At 37.8% G+C, this 23,839-nt stretch overlaps 1 protein-coding gene across 4 annotated transcripts in view; it reads right to left on the bottom strand.

Moving 5' to 3' along the window:
• Positions 1 to 23,839, bottom strand: part of ANKS1B (ankyrin repeat and sterile alpha motif domain containing 1B) — a 412,748-nt gene that overhangs the window by 163,356 nt on the left and 225,553 nt on the right. For all 4 annotated transcript variants that reach the window (XM_058804621.1, XM_058804622.1, XM_058804623.1 and 1 more), the window contains one exon: positions 4,647 to 4,745. In XM_058804621.1, the coding sequence (XP_058660604.1) occupies positions 4,647 to 4,745 (99 nt within the window). The remainder of the gene's footprint in view (positions 1 to 4,646; positions 4,746 to 23,839) is intronic.

Raw genomic sequence — 23,839 nt, 5'->3', positions numbered from 1 at the left:
AGAAAGTATAAAAGAAGCAGGAAAGTAAGTAAAACATCCTGTATGGCAACAGTGGCAGGATGAGCTGCATGCTACTGTTATCTACATGATACAGATAAATGTCAGCATGCCATGTCTAGAGCAGCTCTCTGGTAGGCTCAGATAAAAAGGAAAATGTTTATGATATTTATTTCATCAGTGAGTTTTGAAGCTCATGCCTTGAGAGGTCTGTGGGGCTAGTCTAAAACTGGTCTGAAGTAAACTCCTGGAACTACATCTTGCATGTATCTAATTGCTTCTACTGATTCATTTCTATTGTGCTGCGTTACTTAAATAACATAGACTACACATTTGTATTTCAGACTTGAAAAATTCATGTGTTATATTGGATTCTAATTGCTTTTTTCTGTCCATGTGGTTAAAGATTTTGCAAGTGGTGCAGTGAGCATGTGAGTGGCCTCCCCTCAAACCAGAAAAGTAACTTCCAGAGGCATAAGAAGCAGGGAAAACAGCAGAGTAAAAAGCATGCCCTTTGAATGCCATTTTTCATCTTCACTTCCAGCAGACCAGAAACAAGAAGTCACAGTCAGAAAGGGTCATCAACGTTTTGCAGCACCTCCTAGTTTGGAACCTGTCTTAGGAATGGAAGTGCTAAATGGGAGGTAATTAAACACCAGGACTGAAAGCATCTTGCTGAACTCTGCAGTGTCTAAGCCAATAGCAATATGGCAGCAGCAAAGATCACATGATGTGATCTTTCTCTCTTACAAACACAGCATAGTTAATGAGCACATGCACAGTCATTCTGCTTTCCCAAATGCCAGACTCACTGTGCTTGCACAAGAGTGTTACATATGAGTAATAAATCCAGCACTTTTGGAAGCAGAGCTTTATAACACCACTTGCAGACAGGATGTGCTCATAGCCTGCTCAAATCCTACTTGTCTCGTTCTGCAAAGCACCCAAGAAAAGAGGCTGGCTGCCTGCACAGCACTGCTATTCCCAAACCTGCTTTGTGCTGAGACCTCTCTGTGCAGGAAGGAACAAGCTGCTTTAAGAATAGCTCTGAAGCCAGGAGAAAGCTGCTCTCAGCTAACATCTTTCTTCCATCTGTCAAATGGGAGCATGTGTTCCCATTATATGCTGGGAGAAGGAGCCATACACTGAGCATCCCACACAGAACCAATCCTCTTTCTTAGATAAATTTTGAGATAACCTATGATAATAATAATTAAAAAAAAAACCCAACTTTTTGAAGAACCCACTGAGAAGTCACTCACACATAGGTTTGGGATGCTGAAATAGCTGGCCAATGCTCCTTAGATTTTTTGTGTAACCTAAGTCTGACTAAAATTTTATGCCGTGACTGTTATTACTTTCTTAGTCAATTAAGCATACACTGCTCACAATTCTTTTCTCAGTATTAACTTTTTTCTCAAGGTATTTGCTGCTTCAGTATCCTTTTATATGTTATCTCCACATCTCAACATATCTGAATTTCCTTTCAATAAAGCATATAAAATCCTCCTCCAAAAATTTATTGATTTCATTTTTTCATACAAAAGTCTTAAATGCAATAAACTCTGCTATGAAATTTGCTTTAAGACTGATGTAATGTATAAAATACTTCTATTTCAAGAATTAATTTTGTAAATGATATTTCTACCAGACTGTCTTAACTTTATATTATTAAAATAAGCCATAAAGTGCTCTAGTTAATATTGAGGTGAAACTTGAGAAATTTAAATTACATTGGTACAAGACAAGTATTAGAGCTGCAAGCTCTAATCCAACAAAAATAAAGAGCATTTCGGAAAGAAGCATTCTGTCTCAAAAGTTTCAACCTTACCTACCTACTGGTGAACATACTATTTTTCGTCTTATGAAATGTTCTTCTCAAATACAGAATATAATGGGAAAACGTTTTGAGAAATCCAGGTAAACATACCCTTTTATACCTGCATAAGAGGCCACAATGCTTAATTATTCTATATTTGGCCAAAATGTGAGGGTTTTTTTTTTCTATTCAAAACCGCTTCAAGCTCCAGAGAATGGTTCCTAATAAGGATACTGGTGTTTGATATCTAGAAATTCATCACTCTTTAGGAAGGAAGCAGTTATGAGTAAAAAATTTCAGCTACTAAATACTTGCTGCATTTCCAGGCTGCAGAGATGAATATGTATCAGAACAACAAAAAGAGCTTTTAAAAAAGGTATTTTAAAACCTTGATGATAGATTTGTTGCTTGATTTTTACCCTTTTAACTTTTAACTCAGTGCTGCCTGGGGCTTTAAGAAAGTGTTGTTTGATAGGTGTTTTTTAAAGCACTTAACTTCCACCTCAAAATATGAGCTAAAAGTATCTCAAGATAGGAAACATTATTAGTAAAACTAAAAATAACATCATCAGCAATGTCATTAAGTTAAAACACATGGAGTCATCGAGATTTAAATTAAATGAGGAACAGAAAAGAGGTACATGTTCAAAACAAACAAACTAACAGAATTTTTATCTAATGAGATTCAAATTAGTGACACTCCAATTACGGTTTGAGGTCTTAATATATTTAGATGGCATGCACTATTTTGAATGCAGGATGACAGAGCTGAACTTATCAACACAAATAGAAATACAGCAATGTTTAATGGTTTGTTGCAGGATGTGAAAGTGTTTTATGTATTTAGCAAGCTGTTGTGAATACAACAAGAGTGTGTTACATTAGATAAAACTTCCCATGATCCTAATTTTTGGGCTCTAAAACCTGCCTTCAAAATAACTCAGTTTATATAGGAAATTATGTGTTTGTGTAAGCTCCCTTACATTGCTGAGTCATGTACATGGAGAAACATGACGCATAGCTTCAGCTTGCAACTGCATTTGATTTGGTGTAACATCCTTGCATCAAAGACAAGTTAAAAATGTGGTCCTTAGGGACTGCCTTTTTAGCTCAATGGGGAAGAAGCTAAAAACTCTCTCACCATTATTCAGCACATGCCTCAAGCCATCCTGTGTTACTTAACTATCTTTGGTACAGAATTCTTCCAAGTAACTGCGTAACCATCCTGCTCTCAACTGGTTTCAAGAGTACCTCCAGATCTCGATCCGGTCTCACATCAAGCAGATGTTAAAAGGACTGAGGTTGTAGCTCTATAACAGAATCTGCTCTCAGCATTAGTAAACTCTCCAAAAGCAGACCATATTAGCAATGCTTTCATGAACACCAGCCACTGAGTGCAGACAGCATTAACATGATGATATATTAACAATAACTTTGAAGAATGTTAAAAAAACCACATGAAAGCTGATCTCTCTAAGAAGCATGAGAAACAGTATAAAGGTATCATCAGCTACAAGCTCAGCTAAAGATTACAAAATTTTTGTTTGAATGATAGTATTCTTGAAAAATTCATAAATTCGTAGATAAACCTTTAATATCTTTTTTAATTCATCAAATGCTACTTTTAATACCCTACTTCTTGTACCATTTATCTCATTTGTCTAATATGGTACGTGGAAAATGGTTCTTTTTAATATCTTTGGTATTTCCATGTGCAGACTCACATTGCAGTATATATGGATTGACTAACACGTCCAGACGCAGAAATTGCTTCACAACTTTTGATTTTCCCATACAAAAGAAACCTTTGTGCTCTTTCTTACAAGTTATCCATCCAGGAAGACTTGATGCACCAAAAAGCCTTTTTACAACCATTTCTGCTTGATGATCTAAACTGAAAAATCCTTTAATAACTCTTGTCATTCTTCAGCATTATGAAACTTCAAGTGGAATAATCTCTATTTACCTCGATTACTTCTGACATGCTGCTACCAGAACACTCAGTGCACCTTACACTTGATTTTATTCCTGCCTTAGTATTTTGCACGAAGTATCAGCATCACATGTGACAGCCTTCTGAGCTCTACTGGTGTCTGCTATTCATCATTCATTCTCCTTTTAAAATTTTCCAAATCAAAGTAGCAATTTTTCATGTTAGGTCCACTATCTCTAGTTTGGAATGGTAGTAGAAGCCTCCAGTGATACATTCTGGTATGCAGAATATTCTATCACTGATTTTAAAATCTAGATTTTAAATTGGCTAGCACTAAAAATGATTGGGAAAATGGCTGCAAGCTTTTCTGTCTGCAGCTGAGAAGCAAAATTCATATACATAGCAGAGAAGCAAAATTCATATACATAGCAGAAAATTAAATATGCAGCCTGCAGGAAGTCTCTGTATGTCACACAAAAGGCAGGTATTAGGAAAACAATCTTTCTCCTCCAATGCTTTTATGAGTACATATATAAGGGACAAAGTATTTCCAGGGTAACTCCTATGTTAAGAAAGGCATTCTGGGATTCATGGACAGCCTTATTTACACATATGTAATGGCAGTCTATAAATAGGCTGAAAGGTCAAAAAGAATTCAAATTCATTCTCAACAGCCGTCACGTCAAATTACAGATTTTAGTTCCCTTTGCTTTGTCAACTACATCTATGCAAAGGGAGTTCAATACATAGACATTGTTTTACGCCATATTTGCATACACAAATAATGTGTCTACAAAACCAGTAGAGTTACATCGATCTCCATTCAAAAAAGTATTTTAAATAATGTGAATACTGCAGGGGTTAGTTCCCTCAGTTGCATAATAACAGAAACTGTACCTTTGGGAGAAGCTGGATTGCTTGGAGTATTCTCTGTCTGTGCCCAGAGTTAAGGATTCCTATTTCCAGGAGATCCTGGTCCTCCATCACATTGCTTCCCTAAAAATGGGGAAAAAAAGTGGAATAAAAATTGAAAACTTAACAGATGCCCTCAATAACCTGAAACAGACCCTTCTGTCACATTTAAAAGAGAACACTTTGCTTAACTTACAGCATGTGACAAGAATAATAAATTACTGATGATTGCATTCATTTTCACGATAATAAAATATGGTGCCAGGTGCTTGAACCAATGGACTATTGCTACACTGCTGACAGCACTGCTGGTGGAGAAATTGTAGCTCTCACTCAAGCCAAATACCAGATGTGATTGCTCTTTCATTTGGAACCAAGGACATGGCTACAGAATTGTTCAGAAACTCTCCATTTTTTCAATTCACCTCCTAACTCACCTATCTATTTATAATGTTTATTTCCCTCCAGATTGAAAAAAAATCCACACAGAATAAGATGAGGAGAGTGGATAGGGATAAAATTATTTAGTTAATTGATAGTAAAATGATGAAGAAAGGGACTGGTGTCAACAAACTATGCAGTCCCCATCCCCCATTTAACTGTACCAGTTCAATCCTAACTTGTCACTGCTTTTATCTTCCGGCTTGTGGGCAGGTCAAATAGTTCCAAACATTCAAATAGCTGAAAAAGACCATCTGTTCAAATAATACACAAAATAATTGCCCAGAAAAGACAATGAAATAAAACTCCACAATTCAAGCATCTCTTCATAGGAGTTGCTAGCAGTAGGAGCTACACAAACAGGACAATACAATTCCTAATTTCAAGGAGTCTGATACCACCTAATAAGTCCAGGATTTGAAAGTCGATGATCTAAAGAGCTGTCAGTGACTATTGAAGGAATCATTGGAGACACAAGAGTGGCTCAAAAGGGGAATTGAAGACAAGGTTCAAGTTGGAATAGCTGGCAATCTTGTATTCTTTTTTGAACTTACCATTTCAGAGAAAAATCTCAGCTTTTAAAAAATACATTTTGTTTTAAAAAAATTTCTAACTGTTACAGCTGAAAATAAAACCTGAAAAAACTGATGACCTGTCCTGATCTCTTACCCTTGTTGGAGCCTCATAACACTAATTGACTAGAAGCAAGAATTCTTACTTGTACTCATTTAATTTGATCACTAAATAGGCGTTATGAGAGCAAATCCATGAAAACTTCACCTCTAGCTTTCCATTTGGCTTGCTGCTTCTGACATAGCACAGCTCTTAAGAAGTGGAAAAATGAAAAGCAAATAGGCACATAACAGAACACGCTTAAATGCTTTGCTGAGTCAGGACTTAATGAAGGATGTGACTTCTTTCTGAAAATAAAATCTCCTGTCCCAAAGCAGCATGGACTTCTTTCAAAAATCACCCTGGAATATGGAAGACTTCACTCTGTTCAGCTGCTAATTTTTCACTCTTTTCAGATGGACTGATTAATTTACAGGTGTACCCCTGAGGATTGTCAAGTGCTACTCCACAGAGTACCCTGTGAAATCTAGGTGATGTCTTTTTCAGGCAATCGAGGAAACTTTGCAAAGCTATTATATTCTAAACTATACTTTACAGTAAGTGGTATGGTTTAAGACTACAAAACTGCAAATCATACCCTGAGACAATCTGTGTGCAGCATTCAGAACAGTGCAGGCAGAAACCTGCTCTACCAGGAGAAGCTGTGCAATGATGCCAGCTCCAGTAGAGCACCTGATATAAGAGTGCCTGCAGCATGGGCTGTGCAACCAGTGATAGTGATTAGATGGGGGTAATACCCCCTTCTTCTCCCTGGTAAACACATAAAAAATATAATTTCCTCTTTCTGCCTTTCTCTTTTAAGTAATCAAAAGGAGGCTGTAAACCTATAGAAAAAAACCTTGAAAAAAGCCATCCATTTTGGGCTGGATTCTCCAGCAGCTGGAAATAGCTAGCGTAAATGGATTTAAGGGAAGTGAGCCAACTGAGGATCCAGTCCAAAGCAAAGGCTATACATTTCCATTCATTTTAATAAATGCATCTATTTTGTTTGCAGCTACTGCTTTCACTTCATTTAACAGTTTTTTAGATTTCACCTTCATTACTGCATGATGTTTACACACAATCACGGTGTACTCATCACTGTTTACTGGTGCCAGTAACCTTGGCACACAGCTTCAAATATTACAATGTTTAAAACTCAATTAAACTAACAGGCACAGGAAAAATATTTGCATGTAGTTGCTGCATCGCAGAGAAAGCATTATTTTATTAATTCTTTGCTACTGTTTTTTCCTTATGTATTACTGAATGTATTTTTTTAAAGTATGTCAAGGTTACAAAAGCAAATATTTAAAACTCAGGAAAGCCTGGAACTCATGTTGCCTCAATAAGGCAACAACCTTGTCTTTGAATCTTTCAATGTGCTCAGGTTTTAGAGCTTTCCTGTGTCGACGTTAAGTATCAACAGTAGCAGGCACTCATCCCTCCCGTAAAACTGATTTTATTGTCTTCTGCCATGGAGCTAAAACAACTTTTCATCTTTCCACAATAGCAAACCAGGGAAATTTAGATACTCAGTATAATCCACTACTGCTTAGTATAGAGGAATAAACTCATGGCAGTAGAAAGCTGCTGTCTGATTTGCAGAAATACCTGTGAAGAGAAAGAAACAGCCTATCCCTCATAGTCCTATCTTCCAAGTATCTGCTCAAGTTACCCCCTTAATCCTATTCCCTGATTTTTGTTTTTTACCTGATTATTCCTCTTGTGCTCTTCCAGTCTCTTTCCACAGGTTCCTACATCAAGAGTGAAGAAAACCTAAATTCCTTCTGCTACAAGGGGAGAAATTCTTTCCCTGCTCTTAGCTTCCATCTATTATAAGCTGGACCAAATGTAACCTCAATTAACTTTAGACATGACTTGGTAAATGTAATTAAAATTAATATGAATGCAAGAATGTCTTGTCACATTATTTCATTCTTAAAAAATAGTTGAGCTACATTAGTTGAAATATTCACCAAAAAGAAATTATCCTAGTAGACACCTAGATAATTTGAGTCCAAAGATTTAACTTTTATATGCTTATGTGCAAAAACAGATTCTTATAACAGGAAATATGGGTGAGCAATCTCTATTGAGCTTTATGATTTCTGTAATGAAAACATAAGAGACTTTGTGATACTGCAGTTTCTTAAGTCTATAGGAAAACTTAGTTGGAAGGAAAACATAGAATTCACAACAAAAATTGCTTATACAAGGACAGATTCAGATCTCATACACTTCAGCTTACAGTGTTGAAATTCCTGTCTTATTAATGCACAATATTCTAATGAACTGGAAAGATCCTGCTTCTGAAGTTCCAGTTAGGAACGAGTGCATCTGAAACTCTCCACCCCCCAGATCTGTGGTGCTGCACAACTCCCAGGATCATCATCTTTTTCCCTGTAAGCACACATAGGAAGCTCATCTCCTGAGCAAGAAGGCAGTAGTTTCACAGAACAGTTGGGCTCAAGAGCGAAGGAAAAACTGCATGTGGGAGACTGGAGGCATATGAAAAACAACATAATTTTAAAAACCCAGAAATTTTGCCAAATTCTGAGATAGTTCCTATAAATGAGTTCAGAACAAAATGCATAATGATACATTATGAAATAAAGATGTCACTGGCATTTATATGGGTTGTTCAATACAAAATCACCTCTTGCATTCTCCACCTAAATACAGTCATTCCCAGAAATTCTGGATTAGACCTAAGCACCCATATGCATTCTTCCTTTTGCAGAAAAAAAAGAATGCTGAAGATTTGTCCCATAAGATAATAAAATATTGAACAACATATTAGAATTGCAGGCATGACTGTATGTTTCACATTCTTCCTTTTGTACCTATGTTTTTAATCTTCCTTCACATATTTTTTGTGCTGGGAACTATAATGAAAAATTCTAATGTCTGGTTCTGTCACCTAAGTAAAATGGTACAGAAGCTTTAAAAGAGTTGGCAGATGTATCACTAGACCTCTCTGGAAATTCAACCACTGAAGTTGGAAGATATGAGCTGTGGGGAACAAAATGACTGAAAAAAGAAAGAAAAATAGACTCTGAATTTAAAGTTTTCTTTCTCCCCTGCAAAGGAAAAAGAAAAAAGAAATAGAAGATTTGGGGGACTTCTAGCTTTAGGCTGGCAGTGCCAGCTTAATGGATTCTTTTGGTGTTCATCTATGTCAGCAGAGGAGGAAAAGTAGTAATTCAGGTACCTAAAGCTGTGCAAGTGCTGCTGCTCAACAGATTGAGCCAAAGTCATTTGCTGTGCAGCCATTATTGAAACCCAGGTCGGCTGGAGATATCAAGTGCTATAAGGTAACAACAAGGTAAACTTCTGTTAACGTTTTATGTTTCTGATGTACTGGAAACTGGTTCAACAAACAACAGGATTGGCGTGGACAAAGGAAGGATGACTTCTGAAGTAAGCAGAGGGCTGATGGGGCAGCAAAGGTGCTTGCATCACTCCCAATTTGCAGGGAGCACTTTCCACTCTCCTTTGTCCCCTCCCAGTCATCCGTGTAGTAATCTGCTGCATCACCAAAATAATGATGTCAGAAGAGCCTCTGAGGAGCTGGTGCAGGTGGCATCCAGCACACAGCAGTGGGTAGGACCATGGTGTAAGTGTATGGCAGACAAGGTCTGGTGGAGGTTGAAGTGCCTTGCCAATGTCTCTGCCAAAGTGTACTGCACTGAGCCTCAGCCTGATGGACTGAGACCTGGCTCTTCAGGAGCACAGCTGGGACATTTCAGTGGAGCTGGGCAACAGGCCTCATACTTCAGCTTACAGAGCTGCTGGAAATATGGCCTGGCACAGAAAAGAAAATCTGCTGGGTTGTACACTTAACTGGAGTGTCTGAGACCGCCATTATTCCTGTCACTCAGAGAAGAGAGGGGGGAGCAGGGCAGGAGCAGATGGGCATGTTCTTCCATTACACATGCTTGGAGACTGGAGTCAGAGAGAGCAGACTCAAACTCAGATCAACAGCACCAAAAAGCTCTATTCTTTCTTATTTTCTGCGATTCCAGATGCTTAACTGGTGAGGGAAAAATATAAAGCACATCCTCAATAGCTCACTCAAACAAGCCTCCTCAGTTGGAATTTTGGAATTGTTTTGTTTCTCACCCATCTAACCCCAATATCCTTCCAAACTGCATCCTCTTGAAATATTGGACATCTAAACTGTCATCTGGGAAAAAATTAAAGACATCTCACAATGCAATCAAAAACACAGTGAATAACTTTTTCATAAGATAAATTATAAGCCAAAAGGTCTTTTTCAAGATAACACAATTTCCCCACAAGATAAAAGAATTTATTTCTTAGAGACTTGCAAGAAAGGACTAGAGAAATGTAGCTTTCAGTAATGAGCATTGCTTCTTGTTACTGCAAAAATTTCTGGCAATGTGTCACATATTTAATTTCCAAACAAGAACTGGCAAATGACCAGAATTTAGCAAGCTTCATTATAAGTGAAAGGTTGCCTCTCACTAGTATTTCCACTGTTAACATGAAAACAAGATCTGTAAGAATGACTACGGAGTTAAATGCCCAACTTGTACTTTCAGGTCAGAAAGATTTCAGACTTCTTAAGATACTGCAGACATTATTCAATCTAAAAACCTGAAAAGATTTTGTTAGAAAAATCCCCTGCAGAAGCATGGAATTTTGTCTTGGGAGAAAGATATTGATTGTAAAATATGTTCAGAAGAAAGGTCCAAGCAAGTTACAAAATAATCATTTGATAACATTCTTCCAAAATTAATTTGCTGCAAAACTACTGACACTCATTCTCAATCCTCACCTTGCTCCATTTCCAGTATTGACATTTATGACTTTCTTAGTAATTAAAAAATGAACAAAATCAGAGAAAACAGAAAGTTTTCCATGTCAGTGCCATTTATACAGGAAGTAAAAACAAGCTACTAGTGAAATGTTCACTAAAAAGAGGCCATTTCACTCAAAGATAAGGGTGGGGTGATAGCACTTGTGTACAAATTTGCAACCTGCATAAAAAGTGGTGATTTAAGCAAGGTCAGTTTAAAAAGGAGACAGACCCTACAGACCTGAGGCCCATATGACTAAAGCTTTAAAGATTTCTCTCTGGTTCACATTCAGCTTTTCTAGAAATGAACCTGAAGCAACCAGTGCCATCCAAAGCTTTTCAAATATTGACATTCAAATGATCATACAGTCACAGACCTTTCACACAACAGGAATAGTTAATTAAAGTGTAGTGGTAATTAACCAACATGGATAGCTGGGACAAGGATCCTTTTAGGAAGAATTTCTGCTATTTTCATCCCTCCTCCTTGTAGCACTGATTCATTACAAGCAACACAATTGTCACACGCAAATTAGCTGCACAGATAAGATGGCAATTGAAAAAATTACCTCTGATGTCACACTTGGCCCACTTAATTACTAATGCTGTGGACCCAACTCTGTCTACCTATTTAGTCATAACAATTCAATAATATAATTATTAATACTTACCTAAATTACATCTTAATGTCTTGAATGTATATTGTGAAGATAATTTCACTTCATTTGAGTAATGAAAATTCCAGAGAGTCTTTATTGTACCATTATTCAGATTACTTGCTATAAATGCTGCTTAGCTTGGATGCTAAATTTCTCAAAGGACCCACTTTAAAAAATCAATATTACTGTGAGCTAATTAACAGATTTCTAAAGTCTCAGAAAAATATTCCTTTCTCCAGTAAGTGTGTAAGGCTGTGGAGTGCTGAAAGGGGCAAAGATAATATTTTCAGACCTACAAAAAATGTTGAAAACCTACTCTGCATGTAACATGGAGTTTTAACCAGCTAGCACTGTGGTATTGCAATAAATAAGGAGGTGATAATCAAATAACAAATTAACTTTTGTAATAAAATTTGGTGCTAATTGCTGCCAGCCAACATGCCTTCACTAAGAGCAAACAAATTTGGTGGCCTTCTGCAATGGGGTTACAGCACTGGTGGATAAGGGAGGGACAATTGATGTTCTCCACTTGGATTGTGCAAAGCATTTGACACTGTCCCATACAACAGTAGGGACAGTGTCTCTAAGCTGAGGAGGTACAGACTTGACAGATGTGCCTCTCAGAGGGCCTCTCAGTGGGTAAAGAATTGGCTGGATGGCTGCATTCAGAGTTGCAGTCAATGGCTCGGTGTCCAAGTGGAGAGCAGGGACAAGCAGCGTCCTCAGGGATTGGTGCGGGGATGGCGCTGTTTAAGATCTTTTTCAGCACCATGGACAGCAGGATTGAGCGCACCCGTGGCAAGTTTGTCACCAATGCAGCTGACACCGAGGACAGGGATGCCATCCAGAGGGACCTTGACAGGCTTGGGACATGGGCTTTGTGTGAACTTCATGAAGTTCAACAAGGCCAAGGGCAAGGCCCTGAACGTGGGTCAGGGAAATCCCAAGCACAAATACAGGCTGGGCAGAGAATGGATTGAGAGCAGCCCTGAGGAGAAGGGTTTGGTTGACATGACCGGGCAATGTGCACTCACAGCCCATAAAGCCTACGATTTTCTAGGTTGAATCAAAAGAATTATGGCCATCAGGTCAAGCGAGGTGATTCTGCCCTTCTACTCCACTGTTGTGAGATCCCACCGAGTGAGCTGCATCCAGCTCTGAAGCCCTAACCAAAGAATGACTTGAACCTATAGTCCAGAGGAAGGTCATGAATATGATCTCAGGGCTGGAATATCTCTTCTATTAAACTAGGCTAAAAGAGATGGGGTTGTTCAGCCTGGAGAAGAACTATGTGATTTTTAAGGTCTCTCCCAACCCAACCTATTTTGTAATTCTGTAATTCTATGAAATATAAAAACTCAGTTCACCTCTCAGAGTGTCCTATACATGTATTTCCTTCCCCATATTTTTATCAACCATAGTCATATGGTTTAAAATGTCAGCCACACAAATCACCCCAGAGAGCACAAAATGCAGAGTCAAAGATACGAAAATTCCAGGCAACCTCCACACCTTAAAAATAGGTTATTGCCAGAAGCGGCCTGTCAAATAGCAGCAAGGAAAACATTCCCAACAAAATATGTAAGTTTTCACATACTTACACCCTAAAGTTATGACTGACGTCTTCAAGCACTCGTTCACCTCCTGCCTGCAACTGAACCCTGCTCACACTGGTGCCTTTGCCTGTGGGCTGCCTGGTGTTCAAGCTCCCAGTTCAGAGCAGACAGAGCAGATAGGAAACCCCATCAATCCTTTGTGGGAGTCTAAAAGTAGGCCCTCCTCTGAAATGTCATCAGAGCTTGATCTAGTAGGAAGTCTCAGAGCGTGCCCAAGGCAGAAATAGGAGCACCACATGAACTGCTGCTCTTAAAATGTGTCAAAAGGAGGAAGAATGGCTTTAGCTTTCTTTCTAATAGAACAGCCCACCTGTTACCTATTCGTGCAGAAGGTAGGAGATCAGATTTACCTGTATTTCTCATACTCAAATTTCCTAAAAACAAAGCAGACTATGCAACAACTATCAGGAAAGGGAACTCTGGGGTTGAGAAGGAATTGCTCATTGGTCCTGTTGAAACTAAATTGCTGTGAGGTTTAGTCAGTAAGTCAGAAAGAATATCTTCCTTTAGACCAGTGACAGCTGCCTGTGGTAAATCAATCTTCTTGTGCTGTTTCTAGAAATATTTCTGGTTTATATCTAGTGACTGCTAAAAAAAAAGGCAGAAAAAAAGCTAAAAATTCATGACTTTCATCCAAGTATCCTAACTTCTAAGCTACAGAGATGCTTGTATTTCAGTTTGAAGAACAATGAAGCAGTTGTCCTTATCCAAAGGGTTGATTCACATGTCAAGATCCAGGCAGCAGGACAGGAATTCCAGCTTTCAAATAGCATCTAATGCAGGGATTCAAGTGGAAGCAAAACTTCCAGATACAACTCCTACTTTGAAGCATCACACTGGCTTCCTCTGCTTAGCATTGCACACCCTTTTTCTCCTTGCCTTTCTCCTCCTGTTAAGTTAAGCAGGGTCTTGTTGCCTTTTCAGTAGTAGACATCCTACTCTCAGGAACAGGAACTCTTCAGTCAAACATCATGATGCTCACAAATTGCTGCAACTCACTGTGAGTTTGTAATGGTCTTGGAGGCCTGACTTGGCTGTTTTTCCAGTGCACTGTGTACTGTGAAATGGAGGCACCTCCAAACTGTCAGGTGCCCAAATAATTTTCAGGACCTAGCTGCTAGTAACTGGAGGTTGTTAGGTTGACTGAAACTGCTGGTTTGTTTAATATTACTAAATATAATAAAATATGAAGCAGCTCCCAAGAATGACAAATGCCAGAAAATGAATGGTGTTTTCTACACACCAGTGATTTGCTATGTTTAAATGTATTTCACAGTCCATCATGCTGCTTTTGATATGCAGCTGTGCAGTAAGGTTAAAAGGTAAGAGACATTGTGAGATAATAAGAAACTGGAACATGCTACCTTTTTCTAGTTAAAAATTAGTGTATTTCATTTGACTGCCAAATATAGTTATTAGATTGAGAATCATTTTAACATATTCTTACAGATTTTGTTTGCTAAGGCAAGCACAAAGGATAGCAGGATAGAATAAGGTTTTCTCATCTCCCACTGCACACAGATACCTTTTGCACATGATTTTTCTAATACAAACCTCTGTGATTTATTTCCACAGTATGTACAGAGGTATTACTAGCCAAATCCCTGAGGCCCAAGAGGTAAGCAGAGATGGTCTCCATTTTCTTCAAACCCCTTCTAAAAATAAGGGAACATTTGATTAAGGGTTGACATTTTTCTTTTCTTCCTTTGCTTGTTCTTGTAATTCGTTTCACATGGGAAGTGGGCTGTGTTTTTCTTATCCCTTCCAACTCAGCAGCCAGGAGGCTGGCTTTGTGGGCCCACTCCCGTCGCCACGGCAACCAGCGGATCGCTGCGGCGCCATCCCAGGCGCCCTGTGCCACTACACAGGGCCATTGTTCTCCCGCAACCCGCGGGGAGAGGCAGGCCAACACTCCCACCAAGGAGGACGGATTGTCGTTCCACTGGTCATCCTGGGCTTCACGCATGGACTGCTGCATCACCTCAGGATGTGCCTCACTTCCCATGCAGCGGCTTCGGCAACTTCTGGTTTGCTCCATGAAGCCTGTGTTCAGCACCAAGCAGACCCTGCTCCTCAGAAACACTGCAGACAATCTGAATTGGTCCTGCAGTTCAGAAGCATCAGTATGACCACACTAGGTGACATCAAAGGTCTCCCTAACTCATTGGTTCAGTGTTTCTGCTGTTGGCCAAAACTGCCCAGAAAAAGAAAATATATCAATAATTTACCTTACCTTATGCATATTTTTTCCACTCTCATCTTTGGGCTAATTTAAAGTTAAGCACATGGGCATTTAGCTACACCAGAGACTGAGTGATATAGATACATCTATATATACCCAGCAGAAGGAAGACCTGATTTTCCTAAATAAAAGTCTACCATAAATTTGAAGGGATACATGAGATCCAGCAGCTCTTTATCATTTTGAGGAAACTGATTTGCCATGCCTTTTATAGACTGCAGCAAAACATGCCTGCACTGCAAAGCTTTTTTTCTTTATTTCTTAATGTGTTGCAGAGATAACAGAAACACGGCCTTTCTTTCTTACAAATTAACTTTTGGAAGATAAATTCCACAAGAATAGAAGTAAAAGCTCACCCTTCCAATCTGTGTTATGATGGCAGATCCAAACTTGTAGAGATCATGGCAGAAAGGATATTTCAGAATCAACCCCCCACACTTGGCACTGGTGAGGCCTCACCTCACATCCTGTGTCCAGTTCTGGGCCCTTCACTACGGGAAAGACACAGAGGTGCTGGAGGCAGTCCAGAGAAGGGCAGTGGAGCTGGGAAAGGGAGCACCAGTCTGATGAAGAGCAGCTGAGGGAGCTGGGGGTGTTCAGCCTGGACAAAAAGTTGCTCCAGAGGGACATTATTGCTCTCTACAACCACCTGAAAGGAGGCTGCAGCCAGGTGGGAGTCAGTCTCTTCTGTGTTACAAGCAATGGGACAAGAGGAAACGGTCTCAGCTTGCACCAGGGGAGGTTTAGATTGTATATGAAGAAAAAATCCTTTATTGGAAGGGTTGTCAAGAGCAGAGTGCCAAGGAAGTGGCTGAGTCACAATCCCTGGAGGTATTTAGAAGACACATGGATGTGGCACTTAGGAACATCATTTAGCAGTGGACTTGGAAGTGTTGGGGTAATGCTTGTACCTGATGATTTTAAGAGTTTTTTCCAAACTAAATGATTCTAACAGAGTCATAATCACAGATTGGTTTGGGTCAGAAGGAATCTTCAAACCTCATCTAGTTCCTGTCATGGGCAGGACAATTTTCATGTTGTTCAAAATGCCTTTCAACTTGATGAATGAGCCCAAAGAATGAGAGAAACACATTCCATGTATGCTAATCTTATCTAAACAGAAAAGGTTCCATTTTGGAAAACAACTGGGTAGCCACTGATATGTAAGAAGTGCACTCTGGAGTGATTCACTACATTTCTTTGTATTTCCTTTTCAATTCCTGACTACATATTGCTAATATTACACAGTATCATGTCATGTAGCATGGTCTAGCTACATCATGGCTTATGCAGCAACTGTCACCCAGAACCTATTAAAAAAACAGTCGCTACCACTTTGAAGCTGTTGAGTGGATCTCATATGAAATAATAAATACCACAGGCTTCAACATAGCTTGCCCACAAATTTCAAGTGTCTTGCCACTGAACAATAACATTCATAATTCCAAAACCTAAAAATAAACAAGCACTTCCAAAAAATAAACAAATGCAAAATCAGATTTCTGGTTGTGTAAGCCAGATAGCAAGTTGCCTATTTTCTGTCCATTTTTTCCTTCATGTCTGCTTCTTTTTTCCTGTGCAACTTATTCCCAGCCCACATATTTTAAGAAACAGTTCTAATATTGTGACCTTTCTTTCTGTACACATTCTCTGCTTTATTTACACCTTTTCACCCTTTTGCAAGTGTTCTTGTATTGTTTATCTCAGATGCAACACAAAAGCAGTAATTAGACTACAATAGTTCTGTGTTTTCTACTGATACCTGAGTAGTTAGATGCTACAAATACTCACACAAGATGTCATTTTTACACCAGCCCATAAATTAGTTGCATATCTAATGGCAGACATAATCTCTTATTAACAGTGAATATAAGGAAAAAAAAAATCCACCCACCTAAAGAAGTTTGTTCAAAGAAACGAGCTATGTAACTTGCATTCAGCCGAAGCAAGTACTGGCAGTGAAACCTAAAGCCACATATTGGTTTCATACACATAGTCCTAGCACCTTGATATAGCCCTCTGAACTCTCCTGACTAGCAAACAGTATTTGTCTTCAAGAGACTTTTCTACAAAGGTAAGCTGCTTCTGCTTTTTCACCAAGGGGCTGATTATACTTTTCACAACATAGTGCATTTTCTTAAAAATCTGAATAAAAGTGTTCAAAATTAATGAGGGGATAGTTTGATATACTCTTAGAATAATGTTAACTGTACACAGGCTAATTCAGCTGCAAAACACTATTGAAGGATTCTGAAACATTGCTACACAACTGATTTTTAAGGTGTTGGGATACCTACTGTCAAAGTCCATTAATCTGGAACTCTAGTGCCTCATTCTTTCAATCACAAGGAAACCTTCATGCAAGAGTCCACCTTTTCTGGCACCCCTCTTCCTGATGTTGTTGTGATGAGTGTTTCCACCAATCCCTTTCTATACAAGGATACCGCATTTGAAAAATAACTAGGGATTCTTTGGGGCTCCTCCTTTCCTAACTCAAGACAAGTGGTTTACTGACACTTTACGCTTTGCTCCATGAACTGGATTTTTCTAATTTAATTTTTCTTTGCAGTAAAAAAATTGCTCCTAATAATTTGGCTAACACTTGTGAGTTTCCCGTGTCTCTCACACCTTGTGGTATTTGGTGCAAACAGACCAGTGCTATCAACAAATTGCACAATACAACAGTGTGCTCCTGATCCAGTGAGAGAAGATTGTGGGACACTGACTTCACCTGATATAATTTCTAGATTTCAGTACACCTTCCTAAAAGGAACAGTCACTTCAATGAATAAAACAGACAAAACAGGAGTTACTAATCCCCACTATACATGATAGGAATGTCATGAAGCTACAAAATACCAGACTGCAGATTGTTCAACATTGGCTAACTACCCTTCGCCCCAGGTTACATATCCCACATGGCACCAAACACACACTATAATTATATTTCTGAATAATCCAAGAATTCAGTACAAGAGGATGGATTGTACTTGGAAAATAAGGCAGCTGATATTTCTTCTTTTAGCCTTTATCATTCTCTGTGTGGGTCCATGTCTTATATATAGCTTCCCATTGAAGACCTCACCAGTAAGAATGACTCACTTTCTTCTGACTTTTTTTAGACATTCATTGAATTAATATTAGACAGCTCCAAACAATGATTTAATATATTTTATAAGACTCCATCAAAGCAAGGTGGCAATTTAATAACCATTATACAGATAAAGAATTAAAGTAGAAAAAATTAGGGCTAGAATTTAAAAAAAAAATACAATATATTAATTCTCAATGCATAAATGCAGATTGCTTTCTTCCATTTCAGTAAGTATTTAGTATCTACCTACATATTTATTCAAGGGACAACTGCAGTTATATTCAGTTTTAGCTGTGAGCACTCATACTTCAGCAAATCAAAATCTGCTCCTTTCCTTTGCCATGTACGTTAAAGAATTTTGAGTGCAACAGTTCTATGAGACAAGTTTGCCACAGTTTGTAGCTAGCTGTACAGGTAAATAAGAAGCCTGAGATACCTGGAAAATGGAAAAATCTGAATAACATGGAACTACAAAGCATGCTGGAAAGCATGGCCAACTTTCTGCAAGAACTCATCCTAAGCCCAGACAAGGAATTTTTCACTCAGCATCAACTCTGTCGGGTTTGAGGTGCGAGTGACAAGAACATCACTGTGAAAACCATCCAGTTAAATGTCCCACTGCTTTTCAAATCAAGTAAAAATGTTTTAGATCAGTAAAAGAACGTGGATGTGAAGCAGACATCTTCTGTCCCCCATCTTTGTTTTCAGTTATTTAATCTCCTTTTTTCCTCTTCCCATCTTCTCTTACTCCCTTAGACCCTCCGTCCTTTGATTTACAGACCAAAGAAAAGAAATATGGTAATTTCTACTTAGGAAAGAGGAAATGGAGAAAAGGAGGACATAGGCTACACAAGAAGAGTCCAGCATGCAAGAATGGTGAGAAGAAAGAGATCTCAGAAACCAAAAGAATTTTGGGGGAAGGGGTCCGATGTAGAGAACCTCAGAAATAAACAGAAAGGAAGAGTGGTAGCCAGCAGCTACAGAGGAGACAAGAGGAATGTTAAGAAACTGTTCCTGACAGAAGTTTGGTTTATGGAATAAAATTAATGACTTAAAGATTAAAGTAATGATAAATTACATTTAGAAAGCTCATATACAAAAAAAAAATGTTCCCGATTAATTAAAAAAATATTAAATTAACTATTAAATACTTGTTTGATTCTTCAGGTAATCTGGCTACCTCTGACTCCTTCCTGAGGAAGTGTTCTTCCCAACTAAAGCTGCTTAGAAATCTGCATGTCAAAAGTCAGACACCAGCAGATAATTATCCATAAGACAGCTCAAAATACATAGATATTTCTATCCCAGGATCCTCTCTTGATTTCCTATATGTAGGCCAGTAAAGTTATGCAATTTCCCTTCACCAGATAAGGGAATAGAGAGGCATTTTCTCCAAATACATAATTCAAATCAAAAGCTGACCTCAGAAAAGACCCTTAGATATATTGTCCTATGGATTCTCCATGGACCAGGCTGCTTCTGCATGTCCTAGCAAGTTTTTTCTTTATTCTCTTTTCCCCTGAGTCTCCATTTCTTATTTTTGAAGAACGAGGGAATCAGAATGCTTTTTAAACAAACATATATTTGAAGTAGAGTTAGGAGATAGAGGGAAATCAACCATACAAGCAGTGAGAGCAGAATTTTCTGACAAAAAGCTTGGTATTACTGAGAGTCATAGATTTGTTGGTATGTTAGTTCTTTGGTATAATATTCCACTCCACTGCTACATAAAGTTATTTTTCTGAGCAGAAAGTGAAGATCTACTATTTCTATAGGCAATAAAAAAAAGTACTTAAAAATCAGAATGTCAGGAAATGAAAAGCTCATGGACAGAACGGACACACTTCCAAATTCCAAGGGATATGGAAAACAAAATAAAATAACTTGCATTGTCAATTTGTAATTCCTTTCTGGCAACAAGAGGGATGCCTAGGGAGTTCAGAGAAGCTAGCAGGGCTATAATATTCGTTGTGCAATCTTTTATCCTAATGCAGCATAGCAGCTAAGAACTGCCATTTCTTTTTAATGCAGCATAGCAGCTAAGAACTGCCATTTCTTTTTAAACGCCATCTTAACTTACTTCAAAAAGTGGTGTTCCTATGTGATTAAAAGGGGAGCTGTTTGGAGAGAACAAACCTCAAAAAGTGAAAAAGATGGGAAATAGTTCTGAATAGTTCTGAAGAACAGAAGCTATCAATCATTTCAGAGATTGAAGAGCTGTAACCAGCTGCAACAAATAACATACTTTTTCTTGGTGTAAGCTGTAAGATACCAGTGAATAAACTACAGTTTTTTCCCTTTCTTTGTCACTGCAAAGGGGTATAGTGCACAGAGGGGCCACTCTTTGCTAATTTTTGGCTGCTAAGTAGGCATTCAGAGAAAATACCATTTCAGATTTATACGGGTGGGTCATTTGGTAGGTATTTATCCAGTGTATTTTTATTCATGGTATTCTAGTTTTTAATGTTTATTCACTTCTATTTCCAGTAACCTAAGCCCCCCAATTCTGTAACCTGGACAAATACTTTGGCTTTTATATGTCAAAACTTCCATCTGGGTATAGACTTTGGACCAAAAAATATTCAAATAATTATTATCTAATCAAAGACTTTCAACAGAAATCTAGGTTAGGTATGGTACATTTTGCAAATTTAACCCATTGATGTTCCCATCAATAATATTATTAAAGCATTCAATTTCCAATAATTTAATAAAATACTGCATAAGATAAGAGTAATAAACATCTGAAATATGAGGTTTCAGCTAAGTCAAGGGTTGCATTTGCAACAAGTGCATGTGCCTTCAGTTTCATCAGTACTAGCCACTCCAAAGTAAATACAGTGTATTGCTGAATGGAGATTTTATCCCACACGCACAATAATCAAGGTTTAATGGAAAAGATACAGAATAGAACATGTTCCATAGTGAATAAAATGCTTGAAGTGTTTAATGCAGAGTTTTAAAGACTACAGAAGTACATTATTTGGGGATTAAAATAGCATTTGTATTTCTTGTTTTGCTGAAAATATATTTCAATCTGGATTGGGTTAAGAACAAGACCAGAGAACAGGTGTGAATTTCATGTGTGACCTTGTTCATTGTACTTACAATGAACAAAAGCTTTCAGTTAATTCAACCAATTATGCGTATGTGGAATAAAATCATAGTTTAGACACAGCAGTTTGCTTTGTCTACACTGGGCCTTTACCTTACTTTCAGCAGATTTAAGAATCTATATTTTCTCTCATGTAAAGTCAAGAACATCAAACTTTTTTATAACTGAGCTTGTGCTTTGACCCATGTGAAGCACAGGCAAAGGTTTTGGAGGTGACTTCTGATGCACAGTTCTCAGCTTCTGAAAAAATTGTGACAAAAGTGTTTCTAACTGCATATACTTATTTTCAATTGTCTAAAGTTATAACCTGAAGTACTATAATTTTCTGTTTTCTAACTCTTTATAACTCAGTTTTTAAAATGCAAATGCATGCTCAGATATATAGGTATTTTTTTCTAATCTTCCAGATTAACAACACTATGCAAATGTACATCACTTCTGAATGACAAAAAAAGGCAGTTTAGGGGGTCTCGTTGTTTTAAATGACTACTGGGCTAAGGTCATAAAATTCAAGCAACATAGTATTAGAAAAATAACAATAGGTTTTATTTTAACTGATAGTTCTTTGAGGTATGTTCCTGTGCATACTCAATCTCAGTACACTTAATGAGAAAGGAATTTTGAGGGGAAAAATTAGTAAATAAACCTGTGATGGAAGACTCTGTCATAAGGCTTGTGAATGGGAGGGGTGAACTGAGGTCACCTAGGTACTGAAACTCTCCAGTTCTTTATTCCTAAGCGTGTGGAATATTTCATTGTAATGAATTACCTTTTTGTGTAATATGTGTATGCACAAACATGAGAGTGTGTGTGTGTATGTGAACAGACAGAAAGGACAGCATGGTGATAAAGGGTACATGGGTGTCATGCCAAGGTTAAAACAGATGCTGGGGTGTTGATACCATAAACAAGGTAAAACATTCACCAATATGTGGGAAAACAAAAGACTTTCAAACTGAAGGACAGTATATTTAGATATCCAGGAAATTTAGAAGCAGTTAGGCAAACTGTAACAGGAATGGCTTGCTTGCATGGCAATTCTGGTACATCACTCTAAAACAGCTTTTAAAAGGTAGCTGTAGCTTTACTTGCAAAATAAAGATGTCTCCCTTGTAGAAATTTTAGTGGCTTCTGACAAAAAAAATAATTTCTCATCAAAATGATGCAGGGCAGAATGTGTTGTACAGTACATCTGTTTCTTTACTGGTTCCTTTAAATAGTTCAGCTCCCAACTGCTGAGTTACTTCATTTAGCTTTATTCTCTTCCCATTACATCCCATTGCAGCATTCTGTATACTTCCCCATTTTCCCTTCACCAGAGTCAGTGCTAATGACAGTAATTTTCTATTGCCAGTAACACCATCATACATTTCCCCCTTGATTTAGGCAAAGGTTGTATGGTGAATGGCTGAAGAGAAACAGCCCAGGAGGTTGGAGATCTATTCTGAGGATGAATCCTGTAATCTGACATACATATTAGTACTACATCTATATTTTATTTGTCCTCTAATAATTTATTCATTCTCCAGAAGTTCTCAAAAATGATCGGGTATTTTCCCTTCAGTTTCTTAGAACTCTTCATCAAATATCACCTAACCTAGGTGATTCAGATATTCGAATTAACCAAGTACTCTTTTGTCTGTTTGCAATATGATTAGTTTCACTCTTTCTCTTCCTCCAACTTCTCAGTGGTTTCCATTAACACTGTACTTGATCAATTATATTTTGTTCTTATTGCAAAACTAAAATGAATTTTATCTAATTCCAGCAGTGGTTGTAGATTTTTAAGTAGACCTTTTAGTTTTAGCATATTGATAAAAATTTCTCTGAAGGCATTTTACTCACACAGTTAGTGACATTGCATTTTCTCTCTTATTTCTTTTTTCCTTTTTGTATTTTGATTATTTATCGGCTCTTTCACAATGCATTCTTTCTTTATCTTATATTGTTTCTATTTTTTGATCAGCATTAATACTTGTTCATGTAACTCCCCGAGCTTTTCTCACCTCATCCTCTTCCTTCAAAAAGGATAACATGCCCAAGAACCATGCTTATTTCCAGCTATCTCTTTGTAGTCATTAATCTTTCTCTGAAAACTCCTTCAGAGTCCCACCATGCCATTATCTGTAATCAAGCCACTCTGTACTGCTCTGTCCTTTAACTTATTCAGGGAAGTCTGTCATTGTTTGAAATTAATCTACTGTTCCAGATTCCATTTAATTGCTTCTTGTTGGACAGTGTTGTTCTAATCCAGTAATACACACAACCATATAACATGTTGCTTTCAGAATTTCTTTCATTCTGTTTTTTTTTAACTTGAATTTTATTAAAAAGTACTCCCGTATGAAATAACCACGAATAAGCTGTAACTTATTACATACAGGACATTAGTTTTAAAACTGTAAATAGAACAAAAAACTGATTGTCCTGTGAATCTTCAGCCTTCTTCCCTGAAGCATAAAACCTCTTAGATTTTTTTGTCTTCTTAAACTTTAAATTTTCTGTTACTTTAAAGAATGTTTATATCCTGTCAAGTTTTCCCTAACTTTCATCGATTATCAATAACATCATCAT

Source organism: Ammospiza caudacuta, chromosome 5, assembly GCF_027887145.1.
Source record: "Ammospiza caudacuta isolate bAmmCau1 chromosome 5, bAmmCau1.pri, whole genome shotgun sequence".
In the NCBI taxonomy this organism is placed as follows: domain Eukaryota; kingdom Metazoa; phylum Chordata; class Aves; order Passeriformes; family Passerellidae; genus Ammospiza; species Ammospiza caudacuta.
The sequence above is the reverse complement of the archived record's forward strand: the minus strand, read 5'-3'. Positions and strand labels throughout refer to the sequence as shown.